Here is a 15,293-nt window from a genome sequence, read left to right on the forward strand (position 1 = left end):
CCTTGAGGTCTCCAAGGCCACAGAGGCAAAAATAAATGACTGTACAAATCTGCAAAGGCCCTAAAGCCAAAAACCCTCAAGCTTAAGGAAATTAGCCAGGTAAGAAAATGGGGCCACAGGACTAACTGATAATGCCTTACATTCATATACCATTCACTAAGGACACTACGTATATTTTTCAACATACATACATGTGTACCCATATTTCTACAACGTCATCTGATTTTCACAGTAAATCTTGTCAGGTAGGTGCTTATTACTATCCTCATTTGGTAGGCAAGAAATTGAGACTCTGAGAGGTCAAAGTGACCGGTCCATAGTCACACAGCTAGTGAGTGTGAGAAGTAGACTCTGAACCCAGCCCCCAACCTCAGGTGTTACACTACCCTGCTATTCCTCATGGCTTCTAGTCACTGAGGGCTCATTCTTGACAGTGAAGCTGCTGGAGGGCGGAAAGAAAGATTATATACAACTAATTGGAAGGATGATTTTAACTGTGTATGGTGCCATGTAACTTTCACATTGAATACCTAGAAATGCAGAGAAGTAGTGACCAAAGTCTTCAATGTGGATTCACAGGAAGACGCTGGATAGAAAGCCCGGTAGACTTGACTTGGTAATAGAATCCATCCTTACTCATACTTATTACAGTAACCATCTTAATAAATGCAATATTTCTTACATGTTCGTATAAAACAGCATTAAACAAATTAGCAGTAATGAGAGCGCAGGCAGTCAGATTATGCAAATTTGGATCCAAGGCTGCGGTCACCATCTGCCAATAGAAATATCTGCCTGTGTAAGTTCTAATAACCAATTAAGGGACTGTGGCTGTTTCCTTTGGCCAGCTTTTCTAGTTCTAGCCCAGGATGGAGAGTATCTGGATAAGCACTAAGTTGGCACCCAGAGCCACTCAGCTCTGTGTGTGACTCCTCCATGGACATGTCCACAGTTGGTACTTTTAACCATGCAGAGCTTAAATTTTGGTGAAGAAAAAAAAAACAATGACAGCCTATAAGCATTAAGGACATAACCTAGTATGGCATGATGTGAAGGTGGCACTCTGTCTCATAAGACATGCCTGGATGACCCATCACCTCATGGGACAATAAACCCAGCATTCATCATGTCCTCCAAGCTGTAGCTTGGCTCCAAAGAGGCTCCCGCTCCCTAATTTTCTATTTCTGCTTATAATAACATCTTTGTCCAACTTATCCAGGCTCCTAATCTTGGAATCACTTCTGACTTACCCCCCAGTTATTCCTCACTGTAACACAGGTTCTCAACCCCAGGGTACACAGGCCACCCCCAACTGAGGGTTGGTCCATGGATAGATTTCAGGGGGTTTATGAACTTGGATAGGGAAAATCAGATCTTTATTTCAATATGATTTTTGGTCTCCTATGTAATCCAGTATATTTTATTTTACACACTGAAAAGCATTGTCCCAAGGAAGGGTCTGCCAAAGGGGGCTGTAACACAAAACACTTTAGGAACTCCTACACTCTGGTCAGTCAGTCCCCAAATCCTCCCAATTCTTCCTCTGAGACAGAGCCTGGTGTTGGAAAGAACACTGGGCTTGATACTCAGACAACTGGGTTCAGGTCCTGAGCTCAGCACCTAGTAGGGCAAGGTCTTGCTGAGCCTCAGTTTACCTGTCTCTAAAATGGAGAGAATATTTGCATGCCCTGACTCACAGGGCTATCGTGAGGAAAGTGCTTTATAAAACACTAGAAAAGACAATTTGCTGTTATTTTAAAGAACATTTAATTTCTTCTCCATTCCCATGGTACCCAAGCCTGGCTACCCAGGACCTCAGAGTGACAACCAGTTCCTGGTTAGCACCCTGGATATGACTCTCTTTGCTCCCCAATCCACACTAATATTCCTAAAACAAAGACTCTCATTAGACGATCACAGACTCAGAGCTGGAAAGGATTTCAGAAATCACTTAGTCTACTGCTATTTTTACAAAAGAGGAAACTGAGACCCAGAAATGTGAAGTGGCAGCCCCAGTCACACCAGCCGCTCTTCCGATCACAAACCTACAACAGGCCTGGGGTCTCTCTGGCAGAACCAGGAGAAGCACCTCCACTTTGTCAAGGCCTCCATGGTCTGCTCCCCTGGAATCTCCCCTTCCCACCAAGAACAGCTTCGGCCCTAGTCAGTTTCCTCGCCCCTCCCCAGCCTCACTCACCTCTTCGTCCTGTTTCCCTGGGATGCCTGTGCTCGTCCCATCCACACCACCCCCTCCAGAAGCGGCCTCCCAGCTCTCTTCCACCCAAACAAGCAGCACTTCCTACAGGAGCCTTTCACTCCCCTTCAGTCTTCCTTGTGCTAAGCTGCTGTGCCTCTTTGAGTCTGCACCACACGATTTTACACTTAAAAAAAAGACTGTCTTGTTTTGTTTTCTAAGTGAGTCGCCTGGGTCAGTCTTGTCCAAATTCAATTCAGTTCCAGAGGTGCACGGTGGGGTGGGCAGGCTGGAACATTCGGCCAACGAGAACCTCCAGAAAAAGGAGTAAAGGAGGCCAAGAAGGAACTGCGTGACAGGAAGAGACACTGGACTGGTCCTCTGGCGAGGGTGAGGGAGGCAGGGATATCTGGGTGCTCTGCAAGTACCTTCATGACATCGGGAGAAAAGAGGGTGTTCTCCAGCTTGCTGGATGGAGCTGCTGTGGCAAACTTGGGGAAGAACTGGGTGAGAGTCCACCCAAGCGAGGCAGGCACAGATGGGCTGCAATCTGCATCCCTGGAGAGAACTCATGAGTCCTCCAGCTCGGGCCTCCTCTATACAATACGCCTGATCAAGCCAGCTGCTTGTCCCGTCTTTGATCTCCTGAGCAACATTCCTGCCTCCTCAAGACCACGCTCAGGACTGCCCTGGTGGGGCCCAAGTGTGGCGGCTCTACTGTCCTTGACGCAGAGAAAGCAGTTTGTGACTGCCCTTGGAATGCCTTTAACTGTACAGATGCCTTGCTAAGCTTTCTCTGACCTACATTATGAGATTACCAATGCTGTTCAAAATGATCCATCACCTTGATTCACGAGGCTCAACAGTCAAACTCACATTCTGGCCTGGGTGCTGCCTTTTACAAGCAGCTCTTTTCCATCTCACAAGTAAGTCAGATGTTGGCTGACTGAGGTGCTTTCTGGGCTCCTCTGGGCTTCTAATTGTGGTATATTGGTTAAACATTTCATAAAATCATTATAATCAGTGTCGATGTCATTTCTGTTGTCTGTTTCCCATTTCTAATCGGCTAAAGACAAATCCAGAAGGGTCCTACAGCGGGGGAAAAGGGGGAGGGGGGTGCTTCCTCATCATCTACTAAAGCCCAAGGGTTAATGACAAAAGCACTTTTTTTTAAATGACGTCAGTGACTTCACCTAAGGAAATGACACTGAGAAACTGGAAAATTCAATACAATTTTTAAAAAAGCATTTACAACAGCTTAACTGTTTGGCACATTAACCATCCCCACGGCTGTTCATTTATATTTCAATTATCTTTTGGCATTTATAAGATACCTTTGTTTCAAAGAAAACGCAGGTGTGATCACAGAGCAGTCTGAAGTGCTTGAGCAGACGAAGACCAGGCAGCCCCCTTCTAAAGGGAGGAGGCTGCGACGCGTGTACTCCCATAGCCAGAAGGCTGTGAAATCAGAATCCAAGCACTGGGCTTTTGTTTCAGGCCATTCCCTAGAGAAGTGGCGCCATTCCCTAGAGAAGTGGCTCTGGAGGCAGCTCGGATGCTGCTATCTGCTTGTTCAAGCAGAGGGCTTTCTGTGTTTAACAGGAGCAGAATTTTATCTTGCACAGAAACTGTCTATTCATGGAGAAGAGGACACATGGGCCTGCTGAACTCTGACGAGCTTAAAGAAAGAACCAAGACAATCATTTGGATGACAACTCTAACACTGGCCTTCTGATTCAGGCTGACAGTCATCATTATTACTGGCTTAAATTTTAAAAGGGAAGAAAGGCATTGTTTGTGGAAGAAAGACTACATCTGGGCATTAGCCCTCTCCAACAGTGGCGAGGTCAAAAAGGAGAGGGCAGAATCACCTGGCAAAACGCTCTGGGCCCCAGGAATTCTAAGCAACCTGGCCTATGATAAGCGCTTTCATTTTCTTCTGACAGGTAGAAACTCTCATCACAGAGCTGTTTACGACTGCTGAGTTGTTCTCCCTCACATCAGGCCAGGGACTAGAGGGGATGACAAGGGCAGCTTCTGAGCATGCGGTGGTCTTCCAGATTGCACTCCAGCGAGTGCAGGGGCACCCTGGCGACGGCTCAAAAAGGAGAGAATGGTGCGGACAGGCATGGAGCAGCCCGGCTGACAAGGTCACTAGAAGGAAGTCTGCAAAATCACAAAGATGAGTTGTAGAAAAGGAGCAAGAAAAGGAGCATCAGGCATCCCTGGTGCAGGAGGAGAAGAGCAGGCACCAAAGGGAGGGCGCTCTCCAGCTGTCCTTACCTTGGTGTGCGCGATCAGGAGGCAATTGGAGTGTTCGTGCTCACAAGCGATTTCGTAGTTGGGGAGCAGATCCACAAGCTCTTCCACGAAGCGTATCACCTCCTCATGCCAAGGCACGTTGGCCATGGTGAGGTTGCTGGCAGAGCTTTCTCCGCAGTAGGTCACACCCTACGGAGACATAAGAGCATGGAGGGTGAGAGCTGGGAACCAACCGCCATCATGGACCAGCCCAGAATGCAACACAGAACTGGAAGAGACTTTAGTCCAGTCCTTCGTTGAGGACTGATAAGCACTGAAGGTCATATAGCCACTCAGTGACGGAGCCAGGACCAGTGGCTACATCTCATGATTCCTCCCTAGTCAGTCCACTGTTCTTTGCTCCATAAAACAACGCTTTCCATGAGCTGGATATCTGAGGGGTTACATGTCAAAGTTATCCCACACTTCACACCCCTTACTTATAAGAATACAGAGCATCATTCCAATAGCCATCACATCTTTCATCTGAGAATCTCAATGCACAGTAATATTTCATGTAATACTCAAAGGATTATGAGTCATTATTCCACAATACATGGAACATTCAATAGTTTCTCAACAAATTTGTGTTATATAACATATATATATGTGTGTGTGTGTGTGTGTGTGTATGTATATATATATACACATACACACACATATATTTGTTATATATATGTATGTACGTATGTATTTGTTATAACTGAATAAATTCCTGTTTGGAGGTGAGGGGAGAGGGGCATGGTTTGGAAACAGTCCTGCTTAGTGATCTCCGGAGATCCTTTCAAACTCACAAGCAGATGACTCTTAAAGGGAAACAATGTCTTATTCCATCTTACAGGTGGAAAAAATTCAGCACAGTCACTGAAAGACTCTAAATCTGAGATTTTTCACCTTTTTTGTGTAGTCGTATGAAGCCTAAAGTGTTTTTCAATGCATAAAATAAAATGCATAGGATTACAAAGAAAACTAATTATATGGAAATAAAGATGTATTTCTTCCTCATCCAAGTTCATGAACCCCCTGAAACTGATCCACAGATCCTAATTCTCAAGGTCTGTGGCACCAGGCTAGGAACTTCTTTTTTGCAATGAACTATATTATTATAATTGCCACGTCACTATAAAGATTAAGCTTAATCTAATGTCAGTAGAATTTTTCCTTGGCAATTTTTTTTCTTTCTTTCTTTCTTTCTTTCTTCCTTTTTTTTTTTTTGGCTAGGCAATGGGGATTAAGTGACTTGCCCAGGGTCACACAGCTAGTTAAGTGTTATGTGTCTGCGGCCGGATTTGAACTCAGGTATGCCTGAATCCAGGCCTGGTGCTCTATCCACTGCACCACCTAGCTGCCCTGGGAATTTTCTTAAAGATATGCAGGACCATGGTTCTTGAGCAAGAAGGAACCTAATAAGTTGGCTGGTCTAACCCTCTTATTTCGCAGATGAGGAAACTGAGTCCCAGAGACAGTGATTCACCCGAGGTCACTTGGGGAGTGTCAAAGTGCAGTTTAAACCAGGTTTTCTGACTCCCAAGTCAGTGTTCTTTCCATACTTCATTCTTTAATGATTAACAAAGCTGTTGATTATTAGAAAAATAATAAATGCTCCCTGACATGTGTAAGCACCAGGAGGGCAGGAGCCATTCCTTGCCTTTGCACCCCAAACACTCAGTAGGAAAGGAGACAGGCTCACAGAATACGCAGAAGTCTCCTGCCTATATAGAAATACTTTCTCCAAGAAAAAAAAAATCAGGAGACCCTGGACATGGAATACATGAAATAACACAACCAAAAATGAAAGTGATATTTTAACAGACAGGGGAAAATTGCTGTTGGGGTGCCACTCACAAATTGGCTGTCACTGTGCAGTCAGATCACAGATTGTTAAAGCAAAGATTCAAAATTAACATAAAACTGTAAGAATTATGAGGGAAAAAAATATGGCATACAATTAAAACTACTCCAACATGAACTATTTAAATGAGCTGTAGGTGCTAAAAACTGGGACATGGATGGGAAATAGGGATCGACACGGATTATAACAATTTCCCAAGGAAGTTTAATGGATGCAAATAAATTGCCATAATGAGCAGCTCAAAAGAACCTAGAAACCACACTGGTCAGCAAACCCCTGAAATACATGCCAACTAGAGAGACAGATAGAAAAGCCAAAGGCAATCGTGATTTGGAAGACAACTGCATCTGCAAAATGTTACAAGACTGACTATAAGATATCTCTAACTACCCAACCCACACACTGACTTTTCCATCTCTGTTAAGTTTTTGTGATAATAATCTATACACACACTGAAGACATCCTTGAAAAATTCATGTTAGGAGGAAACAGGCAGGCTTCTGCAAACAATATTCTATAGCAGACCACAACTTTACAGTCACATAACTAACTGAACGGTGCAGAGAATGCAAGATCCCACCTGTTTATTGTACAAAACACCACCTTCCAGGCTTTCTTTTAATACAATGCATATGTGAAAATCATACATTTTCCTTTGAAAAAAAATGCAACAAAAGAAATCACTTTGTTTGGCAGTCCTCTGAGAATTAATATCAAGCCAGGATAAAACAGGGAGATGCATTCTTGCCACAGGTCCTCGCCACCACCAGCCACCATGACAGGGGAGGCTGAGTACAGAGTTCAAAATAAAGATGATCATAGGCTCCTCTGTCTAATGTTGGAAAGGACCGCAGAGGTCATCTAACCCAAGCCCTTCAACCTGAAATGCAGAGCAGTGAGGTGATGTGCCCAAGGTCACGTTCCCAGTCAAGGTTAGAGGCAAGGACTGAACCCTGGTTCTTTGATTCCAGGTTTTCTGACTCCCAAGCCAGTACTTTTTCCATAATTCATTCTTGAATGATTAACAAAGCTGTTGATTATTAGAAAAATAATAAACACTCCCTGACATGTGTAAGCACCAGGAGGGCAGGAGCCATTTCAGCCTTGCCTTTGCACCCCAAACACTCAGTAAGAAAGGAGACAGGCTCATAGAATACGCAGAAGTCTCCTGCCTATATAGAAATACTTTTTCCAAGAAAAAAAAATCAGAAGACCCTGGACATGGAATACATGAAATAACACAACCAAAAATGAAAGTGATATTTTAACAGACACTCTTTACACCAACCAAGGGAATCTCTATGGATGGTGAAATCTTGTATCTCCTCTTGTCTCTGGATGATACTGAGACAACTGCATCAAGCCTGGAACCTCCAAAACAAGATTCACAATCGTTCCTAAGTCTAACCATCCACACAGGAAAAACCAAGAGGATGAAGAACACTGGTTGTCCATATTATGAAACACAATTGGATGGAAAGCCCAAAAAGCTGGTGCATCAGGAGCTGTATGTTGGACAGACACTGAAGATGGACGATGAATGGGGAGTAAAACTGAACAGGACAAGAACAGGCTAGATTACCTTTAGGGAAATGGCATAGTTCTTCTAGTGATAACAGGTTTAATGAAAACGAGCTTCTACCTGAAACAAAAAACCTTCTTTTGACATAAATACTCATCCAGTGCTGTTATATAGGTGCTAGTTAGAGAAGACTAGAGGATCCAAATAAGTTAAAGATCATCCAAAAGGCAAAGGGGAGGCTCATGGGAGGGATGAGCAGGTTACAAAACATTATAAATGAGGAATCACACCAGAGGCAGCATTAAAGGTGTGGGTAAAGATATTTATGACTAGAAAAAGAGATGGGCCAATCACATAAGAAAAGAGACAGTGATAATCCATGGGCAGAGTTTGTATTGTAAATGTCAAGAGGATGAGGGGACGCCCCAAGAATGATGGGCAGATGAGGAGATTTATGGGAATCATGAACGAGAGTCACACCAGAGTAGCAGGCATGGATAGGCTCCAAGCTACATCACTCAAGGGTGGACCCACATCAGAACTGAATGGAACACTGGAATACCCCCCTACACCAGCAAGGAAACACTTAATAAGTATTTATTGGAATGCACTGTGCTCTACTTGGGGGAGGGCAGTGTCCCCAAGAACACGATAATACTAGAGGAAATCAATTCTTGGACTCAGCTTCTCACCCAAAGCACCAAGCACAATGTTTTTGTGAAGTGGGTGTCATCTGGTGGCCGTGGCCGTGGGTGAATACCCCATGAAGCCAAAAGTAAAATGTGCTAAAAATGGCAGGACTGGATTTCAGTCCCATCATTCTGATTCTGTGCTTAGAGAGAAAGAACAAAAGAGGTTCATACCACCACCACACTAAGAGAATGCTACATTTAAAGAGAGGGGGAATGAAAGACTGAATGAAAGAATGAATGAATGAATGAATGAATGAATGAATGAATGAAAATGCATTTATTCAGCACGCATTACATGCCAGGCACTGTTCCAAGTGCTGGAGACACAAAGGCAAACAAACAAGACAGTCTCTGCCCTCCAGGAGCATGCAATCTAATAGAAGATGAACACATGGAGATAAGCTGGTGTGGGGGCTGGCGGTCTCAATAATTACTGTCAGAACATCAATTCCCGACAAACTTTGTCCCCTTTCAGATGCACCTCTGGGGCACGTGTTACACAGGCTCAGAGCCCGTGGAGCATCTGTTGGTGCATTCGCTGTGCTAATAGCACTGGGGTAACCACCATTCATTTGTGCACGTGCTCCCTCGTGTCGCTTCCGGCGGCCTTTTAACACAGAGGCCATGGTGCAGGGCTGCCTGAGAAGGCACACCACAGGGACAACAATTCTAGGCCCTTAAGCCATGCTTTCCCAGCAGACAGTCCCCAAAGTTCACCATTCCTGGACCTCTGAAGTTCTCCAGACTCTCTCCAGACTACGTCCTGGAGACCAGCACAGGAGGAGAGAATTTATCCTTAGAAGGGACCTTCAAGGTCATCTTATCCAACCCCCACCCCCTATTTTACAGATGAGGGAGCTGAGGTCCTGAGTAAAAAGCAGCAGGCTCTGTATCCCCATCTAGTGTTCTTTCCTCCCCACCACGCCCCACCTCACCTCTCTCTGAAGTCAGGCCACAGAAAAGCTCCCAGGAGCTCGGAACTCAAATTCCTAAAACTCCAGAGCGAGGTTCGCCTGCTCCTGCAACCAGCCAGTTTTCAACAGCAGACCCCAATGTCTTGAGCTACAGCCTCCACACATACAAAGCAACAGCTCTGGTAGAAACTTCACTAGACAGTCAAACTCACCCCACTGAGGCTTCTCCTAGTAAGCTCTTTGAACAACCAATGTATTTCAAAGGGAAGGGGGGAATAAAAGAAAACCTCACTCAGACCAGGTCTGGGGTCTACTGATTTCCACAATCAATGTGAACAATTCCATGATTTGCTGGTGGGCATTTCACCAGCTAATAAGGCAGTGTGTGAAGAGATATGGTAGACAGGCTGCTAGGCAGCAAATCTTAGCTCAGATGCTTTCTAGTTGTGTGACCCTAGGCAAGTTCCTTAACCTGTGTGTCCTTCAAGCATCTCTCAGACACTCCAGATGCCAACGGATGCATAAAGAGAAAGTGTTAGGGGGCAGCTAGGTGGCGCAGCGAATAGAGCTCTGGCCTTGGAGTCAGGAGGACCTGAGTTCAAATCCAACCTCAGACACTTAACACTAGCTCTGTGACCCTGGGCAAGTCACTTGACCCCAACTGCCTCACCAAAAAGCAAAATAAAAAAAAGAGAGAAGTTATTAGTGGAAGGAGTTTCCACACTGATGGAATCACAAATTCTTGGCATATTTCACCAGCTACAAAATGTTCTGAAGCGCTTTCACAATCAAATGACATAGTATTTGTAAAAAGCACTCAGCCCTGGCACACAGGGCACACAGGAAGCCCCATATAAATGGCTATTCCCTTCCCTCCCACCCTTCTCCTCCTCTCATCACAATTTTGTGGATTCTGATGGTAGAAATTTCTAAACAAGGCTGTTCTGGGAAGTCATTTTTAAAATTTTTTTTTGGGGGGGGGGTTAGGCATTGGGGTTAAATGACTTGCCCAGGGTCACACAGCTAGTAAGTGGTATGTGTGTGAGGCCAGATTTGAACTCAGGTCCTCCTGACTCCAGGGCCAGTGATCTATCCACTGCGCCACCTAGCTGCCCCATGGGAAGTCATTTTTAACAGGAAATTTACTTTCTTTGCTTTCAGAAATGAGAATGATCTTCTAACATTCTATTTTGTTGTTATTGTTCAGTCATTTCAGTCATGTCTGACTCCCCATGACCCCATTTGGGGTTTTCTTGGCAAAGACAACTGGAGTAGTTTGCCATTTCCTTCTCCAGCTCATTTGACACATGAGGAAACTGAGGCCAACAGGGTTACGTAACTTGCCCAGGGTCACACAGTTAGTAAGTGTCTGAGGCCAGATTTGAAACTCAGAAAGATGAGTCTTCCTGACTCCAAGTCTGGTGCTCTATCCACCATGCCACCTGACTGCCCTAACATTCCAGTTACCCGCTGCATGTCTCCTGGAACACTTACCCACTGAAATCACAGAGAGCCTGTGTTTGACTTTTCCTTTCTGGCTACCTCCCCACCCCCACCCCCACCCCGGTACCTAGTAGAGGCACAGAGACACAATAAATGGTGATGACTGATCATGAGACTAAATAGAAACATGAGGAGAAAAAATAAATGCACTTAGATTAGTTGGAAACCTTGAAGTGGGAGAGATAATTTTTTATCATGTTATTCAGAACACTTTTTCTTGTCTCAGAGATTTGACCCAACTCTACTAAAATCAGAATTAAAAATTCTAATTAAAAATAATTTTAAAAATTAGAGTTCTAAGTGATGCCACTCAACTCTCACTCACACAAAAGGTAAAATCTGGGAGAAGTACAAGATGACTGAATCAAGTTTCTTAATTCTTGACTACAAGGAATCAGGAAAGATTTTTTTTAAAACCAACACCAAGATACATATGGATCTCATATGCAGATAAGATCATTGCTAGAATACTTGTGTAAATCACAGCATTTCAAAACTTCAGAGACTTACTGAAATAATGAAAGGAGACAAACGGGAATTTACCAAGTCTTTAGAAAGTTGATTAATTCCTAAGGATCAATAGTTTAGTGGATGCAGCACATTAGCTTTAGACATGCCTCAACTTCTTAAAACCAAATTAATTAATTAGGCCAATAAAGTCAATAACCAGTATGTCTGCTGATACATTTCAATGCACTTCCTTTAAAATACATAAAGACAGAAATGAATTTTTTCCCCCCTCTATCAATTTCCATACTGGTCAAATCCAATTAATGTAAATTCAATAGCTCTGTCAAGATGCTTTCATTAAACTGAAATTTCATTGTGACAGTTGCTGCTACCGCACATTCTCAGCACATCCAGGGCCATCTTTCACAGACAGAGAAGAAATAAAGTGTGTGGGTTTTTAGCCTCCCTCAGAGAATTGAGGTGCAGAGGAAAACTATCGACAAAAAAAGTCTCTTGCAGGAATCTGGTCTCTCCTTCAACAGGCCCATAAGCTGAAATTTACAGGAGCGCCTAGGCCAATGTCAAACTTAATTACATACTTAAAAACAGCCGACCATAAAGGAATGACACCATACTAATATCACGTTAGAGCTCAGAAGCTTCCAAAGTCGCCACGTAAGATCTCACCTCCAATGCTTTCCACCGTCTCATTTTTGTAGCTTTATAATGAACTTCCCTCTTTACCGAAACTTTCCCTAGAACTGGTTTACTCTCTGTTGTTCAAACACATCTTGGGCTTTCTCACCTGTAAATACCCCCTGGCCTCTGCTCAGGCTGTTTCACCACTCTTGGGTTCTAGTTCCAGATGCAGGCATTGAATTCCAAGTAAATCATCACCTCTCTGAACCTGTTTTCTCATCTCTAAAACAAAGCAGCTGGACTACTCAGAAGAGGCACTAAAGATCAACTCAGGTTCTATGGCACTCATTCAATGCAATCAGTTTTTAAAACAATTACTGAGTACCTACTATGTGTATGGGACAAAATTTCTTCATCCGTAAAATGGACTGTATGTCAGAAGAAGGACTTCAATCCAGGACTAGCTGACTCTAAGGCTGCCTCTCTAACCACAAGAATGCTGAAATGTGAAACACATGAACAAAATTGTAGGAGGCCAGGCTGGAAAGGCAGGCTCACGCTAAGACCATCAGGCTGAGGAGATGAGTTGGCAAAGATCACTGCATATCAGAGCTGGAACGGATCCTGGAAATTATCCAGCCCAAACCTCTCATTTTACAAACAAGGAAACTAAGGCTCCAAGGGAGGAAGTGATTTGCCCCAGAGCTACACGTAGGCAGAAATTAGACCTAGGATTTGCACTCTGGTCCTGTCTCCAAATCCACAGCTCCTTCCACTCTACCAACCTACAACTTCTAACGCTAGACCAAAGAAAAGAATCTTTGTAAAGCATTTGTCACAGGGCCTGGCACACAGTAGGCACCAAGCAAATACTAATTCTTAGAATTCAGCCATGAAGGCTGACTCCAGGGCTTTTCTCCTTCAGTGGCTTCTAAGACTGGAGGATCTCTAAGCATCCCCTCCAGAGCCCAAAAAAGCCTGTCCTCCTCCATCTTGCCCTTGTGCCACCTCATCCATAATTACCTTTCCTCCATCTTCTTCATAGAAACTTGGCACATGAAACTCCCCAGGTCAAGATCCCTTGGAAAACCACTGAAAAACGTGGGGGCAACGAAGTGAAATAATTAGCCTAGAGAAAAGAGTAGTGAGAGCAGAGCCCCGGGAAGAAACCAGTGGCAGCACTGTACAGGGCATTTTGGAATGGAGGGATCTTAGCGATCAGAAGAAGAGTAAGAGGACCATAGAAGAGGCAGCAAGAGCCTGAAGAAGCTATGATTAAGAGTGGAAAGGAGGGGATGGATGCAAGAGATCATGGGATCACACTGAGTTGAAAGGGACCTCATAGGCCATTAATCCAAACCCCCTCATTTGACAGATGAGAAAAGTGAGGCCCAGAGAGATTCAGGGACTTTCCCAAGGTCACGCATCCACTAAGGGACTGATGCAGCATCTGAACCCAGATCTTCCTCCCTCCGAGTCCAATGCTACTCTGTGTTGCCTCTAATTTCAGATATTTTATTTATTTATTATTTATTTATTTCAGATATTTTAGGACCTGTAGGACTCAGCACCTGGACAGGTCCACCAGGACTAGGAAGAGAATGATGGTTTCTCAATAGAAAAAACAGAAAAGAGGTAAGTCTATAAAGAAGGTGAAGAGTTATAAGAAGCCATATGACAATGATTTGCTCTGCAATGGTGTCTGCATAGAGTGTCATCGGGTCCCATTTGGTTAGTTACTCGGCTTGAAGAAACACAAAAGTAAGACTGTAGTCTACACTCAAAATATCTTGTGATGCGACAGGAGGCCTCCCCTTCCTTCTGCTACTAATTGTCTTGTCTGCTATCTGCAAAGGAGCACTGACTATGAAAGCATCATTCTTGAACCTATTTTTAGTTTATCCTCTGTCCAAACAGGCTGATGCCAAGCCCAAGGTGACCCAAACATTTCATGAGGTAAGAGATTCCGAATTTGTTCCCTGCTTCAAAAATAACATCCAGGTATAATCTTACAAACCAAGGTTTCTTATAATAAGGGATACCTCAGCTGAATTACCCCTGAAAAAAATATTGTGGAAGCCCAATCTCTCCAAACCTAGTGCAGACATGCTTTCCTTATCTTTATGAAGCAAGCAAAGATGGAAAGATGCATTGGTTGGGCAGTCTCAGAGTGGCACTGATTAAGAATGCCTACAAAGGCTGGCTTCACAGCGCCATTATCCTGACATATGGTCAGATCGGGTTTGAGGTGGAGACCTGAGCTGTCTGGCTTGCATTGATCCAGATGGCTATGCAAAAAGATGCCCGTTCTTTGAAAGCGAACTGGCTTTTACTGCTCCGCTAAAAATAAACCACAGCCTACCATGTTCATTATATTGAACAAGGAATGGTCTCTTCATTCCTAATCTACTGATTATAAAATCATTAAACCAAGTTCTACATGGAATGATAAAAGAAAAAAACAATACCATAAATCAAAATTGCTCTGACCTATGGCGAACAAAAGCAGAAAAGCTAAAAAAAAAAGCCGTGTGGATTTCACCCCCCAAGTGGAGAGGAAGCTTCAGGAAATGATCTGTTGATATGTTGATAATGTCAAGTGCACTGTAATAAAAATGTACTTCACTTGGATTTAAATATCACTTACAATGACTGAATTATCCATGTAACCTGTCATACAGGGACTCCTGGTAAGAACTGATTTGCTGAAACGGCTTTAAACTCTACATGAAGCCACGTGATTGCAGCGCTGACCACTGTTACTTTAAGAAATCTACCGTAGAGGAATAGCAGACATAAAGGGTGATGACCAACAGGGTTTAATGTGGGAAAGACACGGTGGAGTCCAGGGTTGGGGGGAGGGGTGCCTCTTATTCTACCTTTGGAGGCATCCTGAAAGTCAAATCACAGCCTGCAGAACACAATAATTATGTGCAGGAAAAGCCTGAGCAGACAGCTTAGCCTCCATGGTGGGACTGAGACACCCCTGATATGATCATTACAGAGGGATTCCACTGCTCTAACTACCTTTTAAAAAAAAGCCATTTAAGGGAAAATAAATGGGTCCATCTTAGCATTCTTTAAGCAAGCAAAACTGCAATCACGGCTCTAGGAGCTAAAGAACGAGGCCTGCCTGAAAATGCTTTCATGCTGGTTGGGCCAGTGAAGGGCCCCACGCTGCCAAAGCATATTTCAGCTAATATATACGAAAGGACTTGAAATTCTT

General features: G+C 43.9%; 1 protein-coding gene across 1 annotated transcript in view; it reads right to left on the reverse strand.

Moving 5' to 3' along the window:
• The window catches only part of LOC110222093 (S-adenosyl-L-methionine-dependent tRNA 4-demethylwyosine synthase TYW1), a 244,141-nt gene that overhangs the window by 17,871 nt on the left and 210,977 nt on the right, over positions 1–15,293 (reverse strand). The window contains 1 exon segment of the mRNA XM_078154729.1: positions 4,478–4,645. Within this exon segment, the coding sequence (XP_078010855.1) occupies positions 4,478–4,645 (168 nt within the window).

The sequence above is a fragment of the Phascolarctos cinereus genome, unplaced genomic scaffold (assembly GCF_003287225.1).
Source record: "Phascolarctos cinereus isolate Bilbo 61053 unplaced genomic scaffold, phaCin_HiC Scaffold_5;HRSCAF=322, whole genome shotgun sequence".
Classification (NCBI taxonomy): domain Eukaryota; kingdom Metazoa; phylum Chordata; class Mammalia; order Diprotodontia; family Phascolarctidae; genus Phascolarctos; species Phascolarctos cinereus.